The following is a 23862-nucleotide window of genomic DNA, read 5'->3' on the forward strand; positions in this document are numbered from 1 at the left end:
ATGGAAAAGGTGTAGGGAGGCATAAACTTCATTTGGGAACCAGTGGTGGAAGCCATTTCTCCCTCATCAACTTATAATTGTTTACCAACTTTCCTGTGCCTTCAGAGCTGGTTTCTCTCATCCTTTGGTTCAGTTCTCTCCCTGTTGTCCTTTCTTGCCTTTAACTCCATCCTTTCTTCCTTAGTTTTTAATTCCACTTTTCTGTCCCAATGCATGGTGCTGGCTTCCCATTTCTCTCTTTTTGATATCTGTCCCCCAAACTTTAAGCTCCAAAAGAAGCCTTGCTCATTTTCACAGCAAAATCCATGTTCTGGAAAGAAAGAGAGGGCTTAAAACTATTTCCTCATCTGTTTTAGCAAGCTGAAGAAGACTCAGAATACACATGATACGATGGTGTGGAAAGTGGAACACACTGTCAGTGACAATTACTACATCTGAGTTGGACAAAAGACACGAGAAAATCATTCAAATAAACAGAAGTCTGTAAGATTAAATGAAATCCCCACATAATTTATTAGATTAAGACCTCACATACATTTATAAACATATCTTCAAGATGGTATTCAACAGTGAGACTTCAGAGGCTACAAGTGGAAAGGGCATGATTGCTGCAGGTCCACCACGTGCAAGGTGCACAAAAGCAATGAGTACACAAACATGCGCAGTGCACATGTACAAACCACTTGGGAAGAACACAAAATGAGGGTGTGGGCAGCAGCCTTGGCAGGAGTCACGTTACTCCACAAAGTCTCAGGTAGAACACAGCCCCATGTGTAGGTGAAGCATATCAACTGGCAACGCTCTGGACAAACATTCCGTGGCTGGACTACCTCCCCGGCGGCAGCTTCCTAATATAGGAGCTTAAACTTAAAAGGACACTGTCAAGTGATTGCTTTTGCTAGTTTAATTTTAGCATTTCCTCTACTGTTTTAGCAGATGGAAAACAATTCCCCTCCCAGTCCCAAATACTGATTTTGTCCTTTCCTATTTGACAATCATTGATTTTTTTTCTAAGGCTATAAATGTTTTAATAACTTCAACTTCGTAGTGCCTCATGGCAAAATATCTTTGCTTGCACTGACTGCTAAACACTATTCCTAATGTACTGCTGATAACTAGAGCAAGAACCAGCATTATAAAAAATGATTTTTCACAGGGTCTGCCAAATTAATAGCTTTTGCTTCTCGGTTCATATCTCACAGACACTTAAAACATGCAGGTTTTCATCCATCAGATATTTCAACTATCTTAATTCTGGAATTCTTACCTACATAAAGGTATGCCTCCCGTGTAGCTCTGACTGATGGACAGCACCTTGAGTGTAGAACCCACAACCCTGACAATGTCATTTTAAAAAGAGCTACTACCGAAGTATAGATTCGAGTCAAAAGTCACCATCAGAATTAGAATTGTTAATGGACAAAATGGATCATAAAGAATCTTAAAGCAGCTGAATACTGGCACCCACAAAGAACCAAAGAACATAATGCTCCCACGCAGTGTTCTCGACTGGGTACACAAAGGCACCTTTCAAGAGATATACTTCTATTTTTTGCTGTTTCAAAAGGTCAGTTAGCACTTATTAGAAAAGGCAATTAAAGTTTCAGTCAAACTGGAAAAGAGAAGAGAAGCGATTGGACTGAAATCAGAGAACTGTTTCTTCACAAATGCCAAACCTTAACAAAAACAAAACAAACTACACACACACGCAACCCCCAAACCCTAAGATCTATGCGTCGGTCATAGCTTTCATGGTTTTCTATGGTTTTCCTGCTGCTCCTTGTACATTTTTCTCTGCCTTCCCCACCCTTTCCCTGCCTTCCTAATGAAGCAGGCTAGTTGCCCAGCAGAAACATGTGGAGTGCGAAAATCTATTGCCCCCACTGCTGTACTTGTGTCAGAGCACCTACTATGTCACTGGGGCTTTAACCAGAAACCTGTGCCTTCACAGGTTGAGGGAGCAGAACTAGGGGGACATTTGACAGCAGATGGATATATTAGAAAGAACTAAAATGTCTTACTGACAGCAGGACAGACCAAGCAGGGTCTTTTTACAGTAGTCATTTTCTGGTCCAGTAATGCTGCTTCCCTCCTGTAAACTCCTCCGAGCAGCCTTTAAAATTCTGCTGGGATGCGAGGAAAAGACATCACCTAATTTGTGATTAAGACAGAGCCTGAGTGAAACAACTCAGAATTACGGTCCATCTCCTCCTTCCTTCTCCATTTATTTCACTGCTATAAAAGCAGGGTGCTGCCAGGGGGTGCGTGCTTGATGCTGTGCATAGCGCCTGCTCTCATTGGAGAGGCACAGTGGACCTCATTGCTGAGCCTTGCTGGCTTCTTGCAGAGCACAGGAGTACCAAGCATTGCACGAGAGCGTGTGGGAGGCAGGCAGCAGTGATACCCCAAGGATCGGGCCAGCAACCCGCTGCCATTAAGATAAGCACGGTTGCCTAAAAAGACTGTCAAAAAAGCCGCACTGGCCCAGGAAGCAGTGTTTGGGAGCAAATGGCCTAGAACTTGCCCATATTGGCTCAATTCTACCTTTCCCTCGCTGCAATTTTACTGTGCAAAATGAGTATTTTAGCCTCATATTTCTAGGAACACATGCCGGTGGCTACTGTTACAATAAAATATGAACACTGCATTGTGGAGAAAATGACCATTAATCCTGTAATCTGCAGTCATTTTTACCAATTCTGCACATTTCTTTAAATAACCAAGTACATGCAGTAGATGGAAGTGCATTTAAATAAACTGAAATAGATATAGCATGAATAATTAAAGCCGGCAGGGAAATGTGCATTGCAAGCTGCCGGTGGAAATAATTACTGATTTGTCTTATTTACAATGGAGCCTGGATACCGGATCAAAATAGTGCAAGTTAGTGAAAATGTCTTAAGACTGTTCTTATCCTACCACTACTATATATTTCATCTTGAAAAGTACATCAAATAGGTTTTGGACCACTACAACATCTGACCATGTACTGCTATTTCAGGGTTAGGTATCCCAGCACACAAACTATGTCAAATAGCACTGATTTAAAGAAGAATGTATTCCAAATGGATGCCTAATACATCAACCTGCAACATCATCTATTCATGTTTAATATTAGACACTGCAGAGTTGAGCTTATGATATAACCCCTAAAAACGCAACGTGTTAAATATCAGAATGCTGAAGGGAAAAGTAGATCATAAAATCATTGACAAAAGTAGTAAAGTGCTTGTACCTTTGTAATATGCCAGGTTTTAAACAGACTTGTTTAATTAGAAAATAATCTACTTTGAACATTGTGGCTCTTGAATGTTAGGCAGTTCTTGCAAACTGCTTTAGAGCAAAAAAATCGATAATGAAATATACTTCTGATATAAGGCTGGCAAAACTGTGACTTCAATCTATTAGAAAATGTTGTAGATGAAAAAAATTCTATTTTAGAATGATTACTTGGCACATGAAAGATTCAGAAAAAAATCTCAACGCCTTCTGATTGGTGTATCCCCAAAATATCCTTGCAGCGTGATTACTAAATCCAAAACGAAACTAGATGTTAATTAACTGTGTTTTAGAAGAAGGAAGACAATCTGTTGTTGCTCAAATAATTTAAAAATGGTACTTAAACACAAACAAATCGGAAATAAAAAGGTACTACAAATTCCATAAAAGGGGTGTAGACCAAAGAGCAGTGTCAAATGAAGAAAATCTCTTCAAGCAGCCGTCTCTCCTCTAACTCGCCTGCTCTGCTTCTGGAACCACGAGGGGTCTGGCACCAAGATGACAACCTGTGGTTCACACGACCAGGCGTGTGCATTTTGTTCTTGTCGTAAGATTCTCTGTAGTGGTGTCCTGGGGCAGATATTGGACTCATAGCTTGAACCATGTCAAGAAGAGAAGCTTCATACCTACAGAAACACACAAAGAAATTGGAGTTCCATTAAGCATCACAGCATCATGCAGGAATTGAATCCCACCCTCCCACCTTCACCATCAGACTAGATCTACACTTGTCTGATGGGGGCCATCAGCCCAGAATGAGCTTTGTTATTTAAGTTCCTGTGAGGAATACCAACACAGAGGTGGTGAAAAAGAGGTGAGCAAACCATGGGTTCTTGGGTTATTTTAAGCTATTTCATCAGCTTTTCCATTTGATGTGTGTAATGTCTTAGTCACACTCCGGAGATTGAGGACTGAAGTCGGAGATATGACAGCCAAATACACAGAACAGGTACGAGACGGACCCACACAGGTAATGGTAAAGTGACTTATACACATGCTGCACTTTTTTGAATAGACCTCTACACTTGATTTAGTTTCCCGGGGATTTGAAAACAGCAGGAGACTTTATTATTATTGCCACGAACTACACGTGCTTCCAGTAAATCTCAATGCACTATATGGAGTCTGTCTGGTGGAAGCACTGAAGGAATATAATCTAAGCAAGGCAATACAAAATCAACACTTCAGGCACTATGAGAGAAGGCAAAGGTGCTAGACATTACTCAGGCTGTCCTTTAAGTGTGAGTACAGATGTGGGGGAAGGTTGCAAGCCACTGTTAGCTAGTAACACACACTGAATAATGGCACTTACTTTAAACAGACTTCCTATTAATATTCACACAAGACAAGATCTGATCTAAATACCAGCACAGGATTGATCATTACAATATATTTTCCCCTGTCCAATCCTAAATGTCTTAAAGAATACCGGTTTCACTGCCTCCCTGGGGAGCCTGTTCTCTAATCTAAGAGATATCACTCAAGAGTTTTACCCAAAAGTCCCTTTCATTCCAACTTGTTGTTAGCACCAATCTGTCTAATGTTTGCAATGCTGAAATAATTCACACGCTCAACAGTTTACACGCAGAGAACGTTATTCACAGAACCCAACCTAAGGTATCAGTGTAGCTGGTTGGTTTCCGTAAGGCCTTGTAAGCAGAAAGACTTCATCCATAGTGTGAGTAAACATCTCAAGCTGTTTCTTGCTTTGAGTTGCAGAGGAGGAGACTGAGAAGACTATATGACAAAATCAGCCAGCTGGGATTCTTACATACAAATATTCTCAAGTACGAATATTCAAAATAGTTTGTTGATGTGAGAGATAAGCACAGGTCAATGGAATTCCCAGAGGCAGAGTACTACTTGTGCTGTCCAGTGTCATCGTGCAGCAGCAGGAGGTAAAGTGACTCTCTTCCCTGAACTAGCAAAGCCATGTGAAGTATTTCTCATTAGCTCCAGCAGAATTACATGCCAACCACTGTCAGAGAACTGACCGTGACAAGCTAACCTAAGATAGTGAGATACTTAACTCAGAGGATTAACTATGGCACTGATAGGTTAATACTGACATTAACGGCAATCGTTAGTTATGCTCTTATTGCTCCAAAAAGTCAACTCTTTCATTTCCTTTAATATTTATTGTTCCTTCTGATTTGATGGTGGTCATCATTCCTAATACAGCCTGACTCAACATAACTGCTTCTCAGTGCTCTCTCTTCTATTTAACAGTCTGCATTAGTTTCCTCCAGATGTACTAGCTTATATTTCATCCAATCAGAAACCCACTTTGTAAAATTCTTTCACATTTTGCACTTGTCTACATGACTTTCTATCATCTATCTGTTCAAATCATCCCTAATAGACAGAAATGAGTGACTCAAAACAAAAAATTGAGCTTTCATTTTGTTTCAAATGGACTCCGTAAACAGCTAACCCTGCTCAAACGTGATGCCTTACAGTTACTCTAACCAAGAACTTGGGTAACCAGAAGAACATAGGTAGCCATGCTAAACCACTGCAAACATGCCTGTTGTTCACATTAGCATTCAGAAAGCATCCTCTAAAAACTTAAAGATATCTCCACTGTATAATGGAACAAGCCCTACTGCTAGTGAAAACTCGCACATAGCTATATTAGACTTTCCATGTAGAAAGCGTTTTGGAATGAGTCTATACAGATATACACAGATGCTTTGAACCCAAAGAAAACCAGTTAACACATACACTGGTTTCATTAGCCACACCTAAAACTTTTTAGATTAATCTAGTCTAGCATACAAATGCTTATCTCCTCTGACTGTAGTGCTATCATAAAATTTCAATTTCTCCAGCAGCCACATTTAATCACAGATTAGGTAGGGAGAAACCAAACCAGCCACTGCATTTATAGTAAACGTGCAGGCCCTAGATTTCAGCAGTACCTTGGAGTTCATTTCTTCTGCAAGTTTATCTAAGTTTTACAGCATTTCTGCTATCAGGAAGGCTGAATGATTTGGCAGATTACAAGAGCAGCAAATAGCGAAGATTATGTAAAAGACCAGGTGTTGTAAATCAGTCTATTTGACACCACAGTTATATATGCAATAAAGTGAATGAACTCTGCTAACAGAGCTCTATCTGATAAAGAGAATGCTCCTTGCAGGTATTTAGTGTTTAATCCAATGATAATGGCTTGCCCTAGTTTGTCTAGGCAACATCAGACAGCATCTGGCTGGAGGCAACCGAGTAGACCTAGAATGGTTTGAAGCTTGCAAAGACAATTTTCTCTCCATTTATTTGTATCCAAACATTTAAAGAGACACAGCCTGAATGCTCAACTCCTGAAACGAAACTTGCTCTAAAAACTGCCTATGCATTCCTTCCATGATCTGAATAACTGAGTAAGTAAAAACAGACTTTGTAACTTCAGTGAAGTCAAAGCTGCAGCATCAGGCACCCAAAAGTCAGAACATTTCAAACATGAAAAACTGCTCTGGCAAATTTGGCTTGTGAATACTGAGTGTTTTTTTAATGGAAATTAATAGCCAAGAGTGTCCCTGTACTGTTCATGCTTCCCAAAGAGAAAAAAAAATCCTGTGTGTTTTGCAGAAGTACCAGCACCAGACCTTAAGCTAGATATAGAAATTCCTCATGCATAGATGCTCAACCGAACAACCAAATGTCCTATCAGTGCTAGATGCCTACATGCATTTTCTTCTATGGGTTTGTGCCCTTCCAACAGCGTGGAAATGAGGCAGGCAACTCTCCCTTCAAAAATGGTGATAATCCGAGTCTGTCTTTACCTTTTTGCTACATTTCCCAGCATTTTGGAAAGTCAGCAAGTACATCACAACAGACTGTAAAACAACATCTTTTCTAAACCTGGCTTTGACACTTCCCCCATGTACATTTTTTCATGTAACTTTCATGAGCTTGAAAATTTGTATGTTTCATCACAGGACAATAGAGTTTGTGAAAGTCTACAAGCTTGGGTTAGAAGTTATATAGTTGCTAGACTTTTGAGAAAATAGAGGGAAAATGAACAGTGGGTGTACAATGCATGATGAAGGCAGGTCAATACAAAGAGGGTAGCAATGGATGCAAAGAGAACAGACCAAGGTAAATGCTGAAGCTGTTCTTCCAGCGAAGAAAATTGACCTTGCTTTTTAATGTACAAAGTAAAACCCCAAATAAAGCTCCACACAGAGAAGTATGGAGATGCCAACCTATCTGAGCGGTAGGTAATGCAAGGATCAACCCATTATAGCTGTGTCAGTGCAGAACCGTGTCCTGTTCAGGCACTGCACAGCATGATTACAGTATTCTCCTAATCTCCTGTGTACAATTAATACAGGTTTCTGGAAATTTGTCTCCTCAGCTGCTAAAGTGCTTGAGGAAATTGTACTGCAAACTTTCAGCATTACCTTCTAATTAAATAAGTATCTAGTAGAGTTTATAAACGCTCAGTGCATGAGAGTTTTGTAGTCCATCACTAAGGTAACAGGAAACATCAGAAAGCATTGCAGTTCAAAGCAGCTCACTGAACATTCAAGTTTTAAAGAAGAAAATAGTAAAAAAAATAAACACAGGTTGGCAGAGCCAAGTCTTCCCTTCCAAGGCATTTCTGTTTTGTTGCCTGTGCAGCAGGGATACAAAGCTCCAAACGTCTACAGGTGCAGCTTCCTTTGTGCCAAGTTTCAGAATTGAATGGGAAGGATGCGCTCACATCTTTATGACAAACACGCAAATGTGGCTGTTGCTCTGGGAACCGTAAGACCACTTATTCCCAGGATGGTTGCTGAGAAATCACCCGAAACCATTTAGTATTCTATTTAAAAATACCACGGGGCGACCAGAGGCAACAGTCCTACAATGTACAGTACCTACAGAATGGTCAGGTTATGCAAAACAATGCACAGAACTCAGTTAATGATCAGGATATTAAAGAAAATAGTGTTTTTGAAGGTAACATCAGAGCATATTCGCATCAATCAGCTGAACAGAGATGTTTGTTCATTTGTTTAGACTTTTGGGATATGTCATTGAATTTTTAATATCTGTCTATTTCCCACTGCTGGTAAAATATATTTGTTACATGCTGTTCAATTTTTAAACCACACTATCGTATTTTCACATTGTGCAGTCCCATTTAACTAATAATATCATTCACTCCTTCCTGTAAAAACAGCACAACACCAAACAAGCTTGATATTTGGAGGAGCAGGAATTTCCCCATGAGGCAAAATAACTAAACTTATTAGAGTCATAAATACTCTGGCAGTGAGATATATGTATATTTCTTTAAACAAGCACTGTCAGATATTATTTGATCACTATGTTCAGAGATATCTTTTCATTTACAGTCTCTGAAAATTTATTCTTCAACCATAAATGTGTACAAAACACAGAATGTCTCTTCTGCAAGGTGATGGCATTTCAACAAAGCATACTGGCAATACGGTTTTGGAGATTAGTAGCTATATAGGCTTACTTTATTTAACTGTATATACCAGAGGAAATAAAAAGGTTTATTTTTATACTACTGCTTATATTTTCAACATAAAGTTCAAAGTGATTTACTAATGTTACATGAATTGCCTTTGAATTACGGTACAGTATTGTGCCCAAGTACAAAGCCCAACACTATTTTGTATTCATAAAACATCATCTGCCTCCAAGCATTTTACAAATGCTAAATACAGCTAAAAACACATTCAAGGGGTAGGGAAAAGACCCATTTTACAGAAAAGGAAACCAGGCTTATTGCTATTATAAAGCAAATGTCAAATCGCTACTTGATTGGAACAAACAGGGCAAATAAAAGCAGCCTCCACAGCAGACAATATGTATGCAGATATGGAAATGGCCTCAGTGGTCAAACAACCCCAAAACCTGAAGGGAACACACTAGCAATGCAGTGTGAGGTCATATGGAAAACACTAGCTGTGATGATTCCTTACCCATCCAGAAGCTAAGCTAGGCTGTCTAAGTAAAAGGCTGAGCTCTTCCCAAATTCAAGAGTCCTAGCTGCTTTCTGCCATCTTTATTCTTGTGTCCACAATCCTCACACTAGGGATGACAGACATTACATTCCTGGCTGTCATTTCAACAACGTGTTGTTCACAAATCTGTCTGATTTATTTTTCATACTCCAGCTTCTGCAATATCCCGTGACAGCAAGCACAAGGTGTTCGCTACTACAGAAAGACATCCTCTTGTTTGTCCTCTAGTTTCATAGAATGCTTTTAAAGGATTGACTGCAGTTATGTGATAGCATCTGATGAACAACAGTTCCACTTTAAATTTGTCCCTCACCTTCACAATTTTGCAAATTTTGTTAGTATTCTCATTCAGTCTTTTCCTATCCAGCATCGTAGCTTTTCAGTCCCTCTCCGTACAGTAGTTGCTTCATCCCCTTGATCACTTTAATTGTCCCATGCATCTTCTCTAGTGTCCACTGTCTCTTTCTTGAGAGGCAGAGACCAAAAGTACTCAAAGTAATAGTAAGCCAAGGCTTGTGTATCTGCAATCCTTTGGCAAGGATTAAATGAGGAATCAGAGACAAAGGGACTGTGCCAGTTAGCCTGAGATTCCCATTTCACTTTCATGCAGGTTGGGATCCGGAGTTGACACTTCACCATGGGAAACAGGAGGAGGCAAATTAAGCAGTACTGTATGTATTTAAAACAACTCCAGGTTTGGACAACTCCAGCTTGCCTACAATGGGTCTGTATTTTCCAAAAGTATCTCAAAGTTTCTCAGTTCTTAAAGAAAAAGATCAGACTGAAGAATAGTTCAAAGCAATTAAAAAAAGATCTAAGTCTTTTATTTAAAATACATCACACAATGTAAAACAGAATATATTTACAATGTCCTCAGCAAAAGCCTCCCGGAGTGCTGTAAAACCCACACCCACATAATAGAGAGCTTACGGTATCAGAGACTTTAAAGAATTCTCTGAGGCAGTTTTCACAGAATCATAACCTAGAGAAGGAAAAGACTTATTAGATCATCCAGCCATCTCTCCGCTGACGGAGAACAATTCCCTACAGTGTGCTTCCTAACACTTTTTGCTAACAACCAGCCCCTTGCTATTCTCCTTGGGAGGCCATTCCACAGTCAAATATATCTCATGCTATCATTACCATTATTACTTATTTATAGGCTACAGTATAACCTAAAGGGCCTTGGTAAGGATTAGGGGGTCCTACTCAACAACCACTTGTAAGAGTAAGTGTTCAAAAGAGCATACAGTCTAAGACAAAGTCCAGAGGAAAGATACACAATCCAGGAGATCAGAATTGCACTGAAAATATCTCAAATGTTGCACAAATTTTTGCTTTGGAATTTGGTAGGAGGAAAAACTATGCATTGGAAGCAAGAACACACTACATGAACGCGTTCCTGATACTCAGCTACAGATAGCCAAAGAGGTTTTTCCTTCCTCCTAGTTTCATGCTACAAGCCATCTCCAATTTTGGTGCAAATACTCCTTAAGTATTTGAATAACATTACATTCCTCCCTTCTGCTCCCGTCTCAGTCAACATTTATCTGAGCCACACGTGTTTTAATCTTCTCTCATAAATCAATACCACTTGCACAGCAACAGATTTTGCCACTCTCCTCCTATCTTTGTCAGTATATTTCTAGCAAGCGAGCACCCAGAAACGAGCACCACGTTCCCTCCGTGTGGTTACACAGAAGCTGAAAGGAGACCAGCTCTCTCCAGCAGTCACACAACGCCTCAGATGACACTGGCCTTTTTGCAGCCATTTCATGGCTCTTGTGCCCCTCCTAATTTGTGTGACTGCACTGTTATGTGCAGTGTAACATACTGCTGTATGCGGTAAGACCTGCAAATCAGTGAAAGGAACGCCTCGTTTTGTGGGTTTACTATTATCACTATATCATGAGGCAAATGGCATCAGAGATTACAGCCTTTGCATGGGAGAACAGGGAGAAAAGCAGCATAATTTGGTAACCATATACATCCCTGCTGACCAGAATGAGCTACGCTTAGCAGCATTATGGGACAGTTGTAAAGAGCTAAAGAGGACTTGGTCTTTAAAGAGGCTGAGCACTGCTGGCTTAACCCTGTCTTTCACACACCAAGCAGAGACAGTGTGCTACAGGATACTGAGTTTCACATCAGCATCTCAAACTTTTGTCCTAAGTCAGAGCTGATAAGAGATTTTTCTTTTGCAGTTTTCACCCTGGCTTCACCTATGATAACACCCAACTGGCTGTTATTACTGAAATAAGAGTTACTGCTGCTCTCATTTCTCATTGCTAAACAGGTCATTTTCACTTACCACTAGTCAGAGACTAACACCTGCTTTCCTCACCTTTCCACAGTCTGCCTCAGTGCTCCTAACCCTCAGTTCCCCTACCTTTTTACTCCTGGCAGCTCAGCCTTTTATGTTATTTCTTCACTGGACTTCACTCAGACTCTGATGCCATGTTACCAACCTGTCAAACTGAAAGGACTTCTTTATTGTTTTTGTCTCTCTGTGCTTTTAGTACTTAAAAAACAACAAAAAACACAGATCGTTTCTTTTAAGGTATAGCTGCAGGCAGCTGAATTGGCATAACTGAGGTTGTAATAATTCTGGAACAGGGAGAGTGAACAAAGACTTGAGTGCTGGGAAGTAAAGAAACCTTTTAAATCATATCTGCTAGTTACAGAAGAATAATTTAGAATCAAGTTTTAGTGTAAAAGAAAGAAATTACAGAACCATGGAACTACCATGGAGTTTAACAACCACCTCTGCAATCACTCTGTTTGTATTGTCCTTCTCTCCCCTCCCACACACCCATTTCTGTCTCATCAAGTCTGAAAGCTCTTCAGATCAGAAAATGAACCTCAGTCTATGTACAGCACTGGAGGCCCTGATTCTGCCGTGATATTACATAATAACTTTGCACTTCAGAGCATGCTTAGCTTTTATTCCCTTTAAGCACTCTGTCATCACAGCATATCTCCAGCAAGATCTTCACCCTTTATTGTTATGGGCCAAAACTAAGCTGTCATCATATTTTCTGCCATACCTCATCCTCTACTTCTCCTGCCTTAACAGCCTTTTTTCTCAATTTTTTCGCTCTTACATGTTTGGCCCTAAGCATTTTTCCCCTCAAAGCAAGCTCTAATTCAATGAATCATCTTTAAAACTGTGCGTTTTCTTTTATAATGTGCTAAAGCCTCTGACAAAGGGTTTGCATATGTATGGTACAATGCAATTCCGCACCTCTACTCTGCCATTCCAGGTCCTGCTCCTTGGTTTTGATTTCTTTTTCATGTTTCATCTCTTTTTCCTACTGTGCTTTCAGCAAAGCTAGGACAGAATAGCATGGAAAATGCCCCATACGGTGGCTAGAACTTTGCCGGTACTTTGTAGGTACTAAATAACTTAAAAAAAATTTTTAAGGGGCATGGCTCAGGGGGAAAGAATGAAAAAAAAATCAGCTTGCAAAGTCCATAATCATTTACATGGATTGGCTATCTGCCTTTCTTCACAAGCTCAGTCCAAATTCCCAGCTTGCCAGATAATAAATCAACTTTTTGCTTCAATTGTACAGTCAGTGGAAGATCTGCAGAGTTTTAGGTCAAGCATTTATAACCATTTTATGATTCCAAAGTTTCTTACTTTGTCATTTAGTTACTGAACTGTGAGCTTTCATTGACTTTCTAAGCATTGTGGCAAGAACTGCTACTAGCTGTGCAAGATTTAAAACCTCATTGAGCAGAGGAGCAAAATCAGGCTGTGGTAGTTTTAAGTATATATTGGGGTGGAATCGTGACCCTATGGAAGCCAATGGAAGTTCTGCCACTGGCTCACTGGGGCTGGGTTACTTCCCTGTCTGCTGCAATTTGTTGTGTCAGGATGAATAGGTACTGCAAAACCTCTATTCTACACCTTGGAAATGAGATGCCTCAGTGAATGCTTGGAAATTATTTATTTTACCTTTTTCCTTTCTTTTTTCCTTCTATCTTGGTGAAATATTTTATATACAGTCAATTGCTGTACCTAAACACCAGCTCTTCCTGTGGATCTGTATTATTCTTCGCCTCCTGCATGTCAGCTTAATTTCTTCTGCTGTGGCATGGAGTGTTTAATAGCAAAATCCAGCACTCAAATTCTTTTGTTTCTTAATTATCTCTGCCCTGTCAGCTGTATCAGTGAAAACAAGTTACCATTAGACAATTCAGATACCAGTAAACACCAAGTTGTGATAATATAGAGTCCTGGATTGCTGTCATTACAGAAAAAACTGTTTCAGGGAGGTTTGAAAAAATTAAATAAGCCCAGCACTTCAAAATGACTGAAAATCTACAGATATCTTAATTATTCTTCAATATCTTAATCATTCTGAAGAATCATGATCTTGCATAATGGCCATTTTAAATGAGAGGTTTGCTGCTCTGCACAGTTGCCACTTCCTTCTAATTGTGAATTAAAGCATAACTTAGCGTGGCTTTATGCCAGCATGACTAGAAAAATTTACAGACACTAACTCTGGTTGAAATAGGGGGAAAAAAGCAGTTAGATTTCTGTAAGTAATAGAAAATCACTCACCAAGTTGTACTTTAAAACAAAACACTAGAGCTTAAAGTTGACAAACTGACTTGAATTAAACCACACAAAAAAGTGCTTGCACTGTAAATCTTACAGGGCAAAAGTGATGGTAGGTTATCATTCTGTTTATTAGCATGCACTTTGCAGAGTTCAGGGCAAGTATGGATACGCATTCATTCCATTTTATGCCACACATTACTGAAAACACATTTTCCATAAATAATTCATAAATGCATTGTCTGAAATTTCAGATTCCAAAAATATAACGTGGTTTTCAACTTTATGGTTGCTTGGTGTTCAAAACAGAAATAGACAATTGGATGGATGGACTTGGCAACCCTGATAAGAACCCATCAGTCAGAACTGCACTCCAGAGGTAAATGCAGACATCTTCCAGCTCCTGATCCATGGAACAGCAAGGCCATGATGATAGCCTCTCTGCTTGAGCTAACAATCCCTTGGTGGCGAACAGGGAGTAAAAAAGAAAGGACAGAAGTAACCAAGTAGTGAGCAGAAAGTGGATGGTCAGAGACTTGACTTTAAAAAGCACATTTACCAGAAATTACAGTGTCCTGGTCTTCTCTGGTCATGAGCTGGGTGCATAGCAGGAGAGTCAGGAGGAAAAGGATGCTTTACAGCATAGTGTGAAGGGGAGCTAATGGGGCCGAAGCTGCCCAGAAATCCGGAGATATTTAAATTTGAAGTACAGTAAATGGTTAAAATACAGAGAATGGACATATTTTGCCTTGCGAAAAGCCCATTTTCTGTCCAGACTATGCCACAAACTTGAGCTCTGCTTGTTGCTCTAAGCTCTTAATTGATATAATTTCATTAATTGTAGTGGCATAGCAACTGGCATAATCTTTTATGGCAGTTATGTTAGGAAAAGAGAAATGAATAGAATCCTGCAGTTCACCTAAAGTCTAATTTCTGCTGGGAGCAGAGTGACCACAACTCCTAGTGAAGAAACTTAAGTATGCTTTGTAGGGTACAGCGGTTAAGTTTTACATGCCCTGTGATTCTGTATTGTGCTGACATTATATTTGTAGTTTACGCTCAGTAGCTTCTTTTTCCTTCATAATGTACTCAGACGTCTCACATCAGACAGCAACTGCTTTCCAGCCAGATTTGCATTCACTGGCACTGTTCTGCTCACCTCCCAGACAGAGGCACATACAATTCTGGGTCCCTTATCTAATGAAACCACTGGTGTCTACCCCAAACAGAACCGCCCACAACCTCCTTACACACCAGCTCTTTCTCAAAACACACTCATTCCACTTTTCCTGAGAGCAAACGTTGCAACTGAGCTTGAATTCTCAGCATCCTAATGTACTGATTGCTTGGGTGCAGACCATACATGATGAGACAGCACTCCCATAAAAATTGTATTCCAGTACCCAATCGCTGTAAAACCTCCTGCTCTGCACTGTTAAACCTCCTGCTCTGCGGTGGAAGGGTTGGGACTATCTGGTGCTCCATTCATTTCCAGGTGTGCTGCTGAACTCTCTGGGGTAATCTCTAAATCAGCTGAGATTTCATACATCAAAGATGAGGATACATAATTCAAGAGAAGCCACTGAGATAAAACAGCTGTAAAAAAAGCTCAGTGTGGTGGTGGTGCCTGGTTTAGCATGTCAAAGAGGGGTGACCGCTGGCGTTGAGTTGCACACAGCTGGCACAAATGCATGCCGCGTGGCAAAGCGGGTGGCATCATCGCGAGCTTTATAGGGACACAGGCACTCAATAGGCTTGACACTGTGCAAGTGCCAAGTTAGAAGGCACCCTACAGAAAAAGCCAGCAGTAAAGCACAGAGTACGAGGCACTCAGGCCTGGTGTCCCTTGGCCGTAGTCATCACACACTAACAACCTCTTTCAAAAACTTTACACAGGTGGTAGGCATCCCACTGAGATAAATTACCTACTTTTGGTTGCTGAACAGATGGGCAGGGAAGTGAAATTTTAGTTTGTTCATTCCCAGCAGTAAGTAGCGAGGATGATCTCGGGCTCTGCAGGATTACTTTTCGATAACCATACACCTGCGGATAGTCCACGCTTCTGTCAGAAACTACATAACGTCATTGATACACTGCAAAATAAGGCAGAGTGCTTAGTGGCTTACAGGACTAATACTAAGCTCCTATAACATTCTGAATAAATGCAAGGCTGAAAATGGCAAGAAAGTATTCAGAGAGGGACCTCAGCTGGCAGGAGAAGTAGTCCCACAAGCATCTCATAACATTCAGCCATGGGAAATGCAAAGTCCTGCACCTGGGGAGGAATAACCCCAGGCACCGGTACATGCCAGGGCTGACTGACTGAAAGGCAGCTTTGCAGAGAAGGAACTGGACAAAAATCCAAATAGAATCATAGAATCTTTAAGGTTGGAAAGACCACCAAGATCATCTAGTCCAACCGTCTGTCCATCCCCACCATGCCACCAATCCACGTCCCTCAATACCACATCTCCACGTTTCCTGGACACCCCCACGGATGGTGACTCCACCAGCTCCCTGGGCAGCCTGTTCCAAAGCCTGACCGCTCTTTCTGAGAACACATTTTTTCTAATATCCAACCTGAACTTCCCCAGGAGCAACTTGAGGCCATCACCTCTCATCCTGTCGCTGCTACCTGGGAGAAGAGGCCGACCCTCACCTTGCCACAACCTCCTTTCAGGGAGTTTAATATTTAGAAATGAATCTAAGCCAGCCAAGAAGGCAGCACTGCCAACAGGTCAAAGGAGATGATTCTTTCTGTCTCCTCGGGGTGTGTGGGATACATCTGCAGAGCTGTGTCCGCTGCTGGGCTCCTCAGTACAGAACAGACATGGACACAATGGGGAGAGTCCAATGAAAGGCAGCAAAGGTAATTGAAGGATTGGAGTATGTGGCATGCAAAGAATGCCTGAGAGAGCTCGGACTGCTCAGCCTGGAGCAAAGGCAACTCAGGGTGATCTTACCGTGCGCACAAATACTTGATTAGCGGGGGAAAGAAAGCAGAGCCAGTTTCTTCTCAGTGAAAGGATGAGAGGCAATGGGTGCAAACAGAAACTCAAGCTGACCCCGCTCTGAGCAAGCAGCTGGCTTAGATGATCCCCAGAGCCATTCTATGACTTTTTAGTGGTCTATTTTTCTCTTAGTAAACATATTAAACCTGATGACAGTGTATGAGTGAATACCAAGGATGGACTACCAAGGACTGAACTCTCATTTGTCCATACAGTAAAGGCACGGTGCAACCAAGGAAGCTTGAACTGCCAGTGCCTGCAACTGCAAAGCCCCATAAACTAATCCATGCATTAACCAAGGGCTTCTGCACAGAAAGATTTGCAATTCAGTAAAATCAAACTGGCTGCATGAGAAACATGATGATGTATTTAGGTATGGGGTTTTGCTCCCTTCCCCACATACTTTACCGAATCATTTGAATCTATTCATGTACAAATGCATCACACTGTAGCACGCAACCCTATATAAATACGTACAAATATATGTAAATATTTAAGAAGATCCATATCCACACATTAAGAAACTTAGTAAAAATGTGGTTAGTATCTGCACTTTAAGCTTGCAGATATTTTTCCGGCAGAAATCTCCAGCTAACTTTACAGCAAGATCTCTCAACGGAAACAGAACTCTTGCTTTAAAAAAATAAAAATAATAAAAAAAAAATAAAAAGGAGCGCGCTACAAAATGAATGTGACCCAGGGACTTACCCTTCTATGCAACAACACGAGTAGAGTGCACAGAGACAGTGAAGTCCGCAGGGCGTGAAATTAAAATTTTCACACAGATACAATGAAGTAATGATACAATGTTACAACCTTGGCACAAAAATCTTCTGGTTTGAGTAAAGTCATGTGATGTTACGGTTTGCGCACTGGTAGGAATGGTCTGCTGCTAAAAAGTTCGTAACAAAACAGAAGGAGTGAAAGCAAGAGAGTGGTGTGGGTAATTACAACAGGGCTGTACATTCTGGTGATCCAGACGCTGCTTAAGCTGCTCATCACAGCTGTATCTAGCTGTCACTGCAGGCTGAGGTAAGAAAGCACGCTTCTCTTTCACACCTAGAAATCCAGGAGCTGAGATGCCATTAGGAGATAGGAGAAACACTGAAAGGGATTTGAGCTTGGCAAGGAAGGGAGAGGGAGAGGACATCTCTCTTACCAGATCAGTTTGCTGTCTCTGAATGAGGTGGATGTGCAGGCTCCAAATTCCAAGCATATGGATAGGAGCAGGGATGCACAGAGCAATTAGCAGAGTCAAGCTGGGATGAGCAGCAGCTGGAGCACTGTTAAAGTCCTTCTAGGAATTGCTTCATCTCTTAGAGTGAAAAAGGAAAAGCAGCACTGGAACAACACAGGCTATTTGGAAAGGACAAGGTCATGGGAACAAAAATGGGGACTGTAAAATTCCCTGGCAGATCCACGTGCAGGGGCATGGATACAACAAAAGAACTTCGTGCATCAGACTTGAGTCTTGCAAAGGAAGTCATATACCTTACACACTGCAACACTGAATTATCAGATAATCTGCATGGAGCAGGACGCATTGCATTTCCAAGAGTATGAAAAAGTCTGCGAACTCATAAATCAAAAAGCTGCTTGTACATTATGATGTTTCACAGATACCAGGTAGACTGACCGATGCGCGTGCATTCGACAAAATATATTAATGGGTCTGAACTATGGGGAAAAAAAATCTGCCATCAGCACTGCAGCTCATCTCAAAGCACGATCTCGTGATCAGAGGCACGCACACCAGTGCTACTGGTAATGAAAGAGGTGCGTGCCACTCATGGAAGTGGAACAGGAAAAGCCCATCTCACGGTGCAGAGGTCATTCCTGACGTGGCATGTTTCTCACCCTACCGATCCAGGACAGTACGCACATAGAAACATACACCCAAATGCGACTTAATACAATCTTCAAGTCTCCAGCTTATTAATTTTTTTACATTTTTTTCTCATTTCATTCCAGTGATTTCATTAGGTTAGACTTCTTCATCTTTATTAAAAAATAATCAGAACTGAAATGTTTCAATAAACTCAATTTCTGTTTTAAGTAGTAAAAGATGATTCAATGCAGATGAAGCAAAAATGAAAGTTAAAAGTACAATGGCATTAGAGGCTTTGGGAATCTCACTTAAAAGATTTTAAATACATAAATTATATATTAGTACTCTAGAATGTCTTTTTTGTTATCATTATTTATTTATTTTTTAACAGAAAAAGAACTTTGAAAGCAAATTTTTCACTCTGCTTTCTGGCTGTACATATCAAAACAAAACTCTTTAAAGCTTATGGTTATGAAGAAGGAGAGAAACAATACTTAAGGCACCACTACTAAAACAGAGAGAGATAACTTTGTACAGGACAATTTATGGTCAGTGAATGCTTAATTTTCCATTATGTTTTCAAATTATTTCTCCCCAACACAATCAGACTACAAGAAATAATTTTGCTTTTTTTCTTGCAGAGGGTCATAAATGAAGTACAACCTCACAAACAACACAAAACAGATCAAAATTATTATACATGACCCTAAATTACCTAGGAGCTAGAAGCAAGTTGTAATAAGAAATGTATATGCTAAACCTAATCAGTATCTATAATGAAATCTGAAGTGAAAAAAAAAACACAACACACAAAACCAAACAAAGAAAAAAACCCCAAACCTTTAAGATTATCTAAAAGTTGAGGAGCTAACTTTATTGCTACAGTGACAGCATGCCACAAAGCCAAAATTACCAATATTCAATAGCATGTGTTCTTGAAAAAGAAATGTGTTCTAGGAAGAGAATAAAAGTCACACCTTACAGCAGAAATTGGAGCTTTCAGCTGCAGCAAAGACCTGTAAATTGACTTTAACAATCCCCTTGCTGCAGCATGGGGGTGATCAGGCACCGGGAGGTGGACTCAATGATCCTTCTGGGTTCCTTCCAACTCAGGATTCTCTATGACTCTATTCTACAAAAAGCATTAATACACAAAAATAGGAAGTCTGAGTATCAGTTAAAGCCTAGAGGAGGTAAACTTATACAGGACCACTTAAGGGTGACAAAGCCATTGCAGAAAAGGCTATTCACCATGAAGTTCCTGATGCCAAAGAGGATGTGGTGGACGATTTATCACAAGTGAAGGCGTCATACAAATACATTACAGAACAAATAAACAGAATGAACAATAATAAGCTGCTGGGATCAGCTGGTATTCGCTCGAGCTTCTGAGGGAGCCTAGGGATGAAATAGCTGAACTACTAACTGTAAGGTATTAACTATGACATAACTGCCTAAAACAGCCTCAGTTGTGAGGCAGTCAGAATTGGCAAATATAACATTTCTTTTCAAAATGATCCGCAGTAATACACAAATCTAAAAATGAAGAACTCTGGAGTTTAGAACAAGCAGACTGATAGAAACTACAGTAAAGAAACTTTCCTAATACAAACTTGATCTATTGGTAAAAAGTATATTTAGTCATAATCCATTGGAAATCTCTACTAGATTTGTAAAATTGTTATGCAACTGGAAAAGAAAAATACAGTTTATGAAGTTTATCTACAGTTCCGAAAGATTTTCAGCAAATCTAATACCAAAGACTCAAAAGTTGTCATAAGCTAAGAGGAAAATCCATTAATGGATAGATAACTGTTCAAGAGTCTGTCTAACTGTCAAAGATGAGAAATAAACAGATAACACTAAAATTGGTCCAATGGAAAGTGGCCAGAGAGGTCACCCATGGAGCATCACAGAAACATGTTAGGGCATAAACTCTATAGTGCATTCATAAGTGGTCTAGAGAAAGGACAACTAATGAGATGATGATACTACACTGTTCATGGTACAAAAAACAAGAGCTGGAGGTCTTCATTCTAATTCTCTGAGACAGAGAATTAGAATATGATGAAGAAAGAAAAAAAGGTACATTAAAAACCAGTCCTGGAAATGGGGCACATCCAACTATATAAAGTGTTAGTTAATGTCCTTAAGCAACAGAGATGCAAGAATTTTTATTGAACCACGTTATCATATCACAAGCTCGTGTGCCATTAAGGAAGATGCTGTACACCCGCACTCCCTCTCCCAGAGCTCTCAGTACCCAAGCCCTTTGATTTATAACACACGTATTAAAATTGTATTAATAACCAAGGCACAGACCATGCAGCACATAGGTTAACCCTGCATTTGCCTTCAATACATAATCAACGCAAAAATGACAAACAACTTATTTTTAGTTCCACATATTCAGCTACAAGAGGAATAAGATGTCAGTGCATGTTACTCTAGGCTTATTTTACAGTCCACAGGAAGACAGGCATCACCAAAAGGTGATTTAACTGATCCTAAAATAAGTCATCGGCCATAAAATGAGCTGGGGGTAACTAGCTCAGTCGTCTCAAGACAAGCAAGATGAATTCTACCCTAACTAAACTAGCATCACAGTTAATCATCGTTATTATGTGGACCAACCAAGCACAGAGATTCACTGTGCCAGGATCCTGCTCTGAGGAGTTTACAGCCTGAATATTCCAGGCAGGCAAAGGAAGGAGAGAAAGGGGATAAGCACAGAAGCAATGTGGTGGAAGTATGAGAGTCATATTGTGGGAGAACGGCTAGATGTTATGTATATGAGGTATATGTTATTATTATTCAATTCCTTTTATTTCAAAGAAAAAAAAAGAAATATATAAAAAAAAAAAAAGGAGAGGTCTCTTTGGAAGGAGAAGTGAATGCAGCGCTAGGAAGGGAATCATGCAGAACAGTTCCTTACAGAGCCATAAGAGAGTAACCAAGATTGGTCTTAATTTGTCAAGCTCTGCAGAAACTGCCATGACAGCAGTTCCTGGAAAATGTTTAAAAGCTACGACACTGAGCGCACAGAGTTCCAGTGGAAACAAAAAACAACAGTCAAAAGACCGTGTTTTGTTTTTTTTTTAACAAAGGGGCACAGCAAGACACAGAATGAATCTGCAAATATTGAGAATTTTGAGACTAACTTTTCACTGTTGTGATTACAAATACAAATGAGAATCACATCCAGCAAACCAACGTTCATGTAAGATTTAACATGGCTCTTGAGAACCTGCAAAAGCAATAGGGGAAAAAAAGTGCAAAAAGTAATTAAGATAACAATGAAAATGATGGTAAGAAACAGACCTAAGAAGTTCAGTTAGCTTCATAATATGATTTGTAGTCTATTTTGCTTTGCTTATTATTACTTTCAAACTACAATCAACTTATTGTCATACCACTGAATGATGGAAACCTTGCCAACTACTTCAAAACTGACACGTTTTCTGTCGCACTGAACATTCCCAGAAGACATTTCCCCCCATTTTAATACAAAATCCTGTCAGATCCGCATAGCTGAATAAAAAAATGTGTAAATACGTAGCTGTAACAGACCTCCCCCAACAACTCAACTTTGGAATAAAAGATGATCAAAAGAGACTGAAAGATCCAGTGCTAGATTAATGCAAATATCTACCTGTTTGCAAGTGTACTTTTTGATTAAACTGGCATACATCAAGTACAATTAGAAAGGTTATTTATAACTAAGAAATACATAATTCTGCATTTTAATGAGGGTGACAATTACAGCCAACAGTTGCTAATTAACATTAATCCCTTTGCACTGCAAGTCTAAACTTCCCAATACGATTTTCATTGTCAGCAACGGACATACAAATCTGCGATCACAAAGCAGCTATTAGGGAGGCTACTTTGACACAAATAGGTGCTCCTGTTACACACAGCAAAGAAAAAGAATCTGATGATGTGTTAAATTTGATAACCTCAGATGTAAATATAGAATGTCATTTCAAAATTTACTTGATGTCTATCGCACAAAATATAATCAAGGTTTATCATTTTCATGGCTGAACCCAATTCCAAGCTTCCCAAGAGTCAAGCTTCACAGGTAAAATGTGATTTCAACACAAGTTTGAAATCTTGCATTGTTAAATTTGGTTTTGATCCCAGTCCTGGGTTCCCATCTGCATTTCACATCTGCAGGTTCAAAGCTTTTAGTGGTCGTAACAGAAGAATTTAGGTAAGGAGTACTGTTCCTTCTGTTTGTATCAGTACCTGAAGTAAAATTCTGGAGCAAAGACTGAAGATGCAAATGATTACCACAAACTGACTTGCTACCATAGAATAACCTTATTGGGCTTTTTTTTTCCTTCTGTAATGTATTAAAAAAAACCCTGATTTTAAAAATAGAGCCTGAAATTTCAACCAGAATCTTCCCAAATTGTTCTGTATTTATATTCTAAATGTGTTTCTATTTATTTATTAAAAATTTCTCTGTAAATATATGCCATGTCTATAAGGACAACTGTTGGCCATCTTAAACAGTTCTCTTACTGATAGTCACGCTCCTCTGAAAGAGATGATTTTGTACACACATAGTTTCAAAAGAGAAATTACGTCTGTTTTAGCCTTTCAGCCAAGGTCTTTTCAGAAAGAAGAACACTATCTATCAGTCTCTTTTCATACTGATCTTTAGCAGGAAGAGAGAGATGGTCCAACACCAGCAAATGCACAAGATCATAATACAGCCAGTAAATAAAGCCTCTAGAAGAGTGCTGAGGTGCTCACCAGCTGGGTCAGGCAATTGGAGTGGGATCAATGTTAGATGTAAGTAAATGAGAAGGCAGAAAAGGAGAATTGTGAGCACTAAGCAACGAAACCTATAATGCACTTCTTACAAAGTGCTGTAAATTTCACATTTATTTTGTAAGTATGAGATAGATGGGTTATTTCTACATACAGAGGTGCCCAACTAAAATCAAGATAAGTGATATTAATGTCCTGTGGTCAGTATTATTGAACCTCGAAAGCAATAAACTATGAGTCGATAAATATTACATTTGCAACATAGTTAACATTCTTCTACTGTCTCTGGCACTTATTACACATTGTAACCGCAAGTCTACAATACATTATTCATATTTGGGGTGTCACTGAGTGATGGATTGCTGTAAGAGAGGCTGTCCTTTAAATAAATCAACAAATAAAAATGCAAAT

The 23862-nt window shown here is 39.8% G+C and overlaps 1 protein-coding gene across 7 annotated transcripts in view; it reads right to left on the bottom strand.

Annotated features, from left to right (window-relative positions):
• The window catches only part of KIAA1328 (KIAA1328 ortholog), a 179740-nt gene continuing 156362 nt past the window's right edge, over positions 485-23862 (bottom strand). For all 7 annotated transcript variants that reach the window (XM_021379504.1, XM_021379500.1, XM_021379499.1 and 4 more), the window contains one exon: positions 485-3905. In XM_021379504.1, coding sequence (XP_021235179.1) covers positions 3692-3905 — 214 coding nt within the window. In that variant the 3' untranslated portion in view covers positions 485-3691. The remainder of the gene's footprint in view (positions 3906-23862) is intronic.

Source organism: Numida meleagris, chromosome Z (assembly GCF_002078875.1).
Source record: "Numida meleagris isolate 19003 breed g44 Domestic line chromosome Z, NumMel1.0, whole genome shotgun sequence".
Classification (NCBI taxonomy): domain Eukaryota; kingdom Metazoa; phylum Chordata; class Aves; order Galliformes; family Numididae; genus Numida; species Numida meleagris.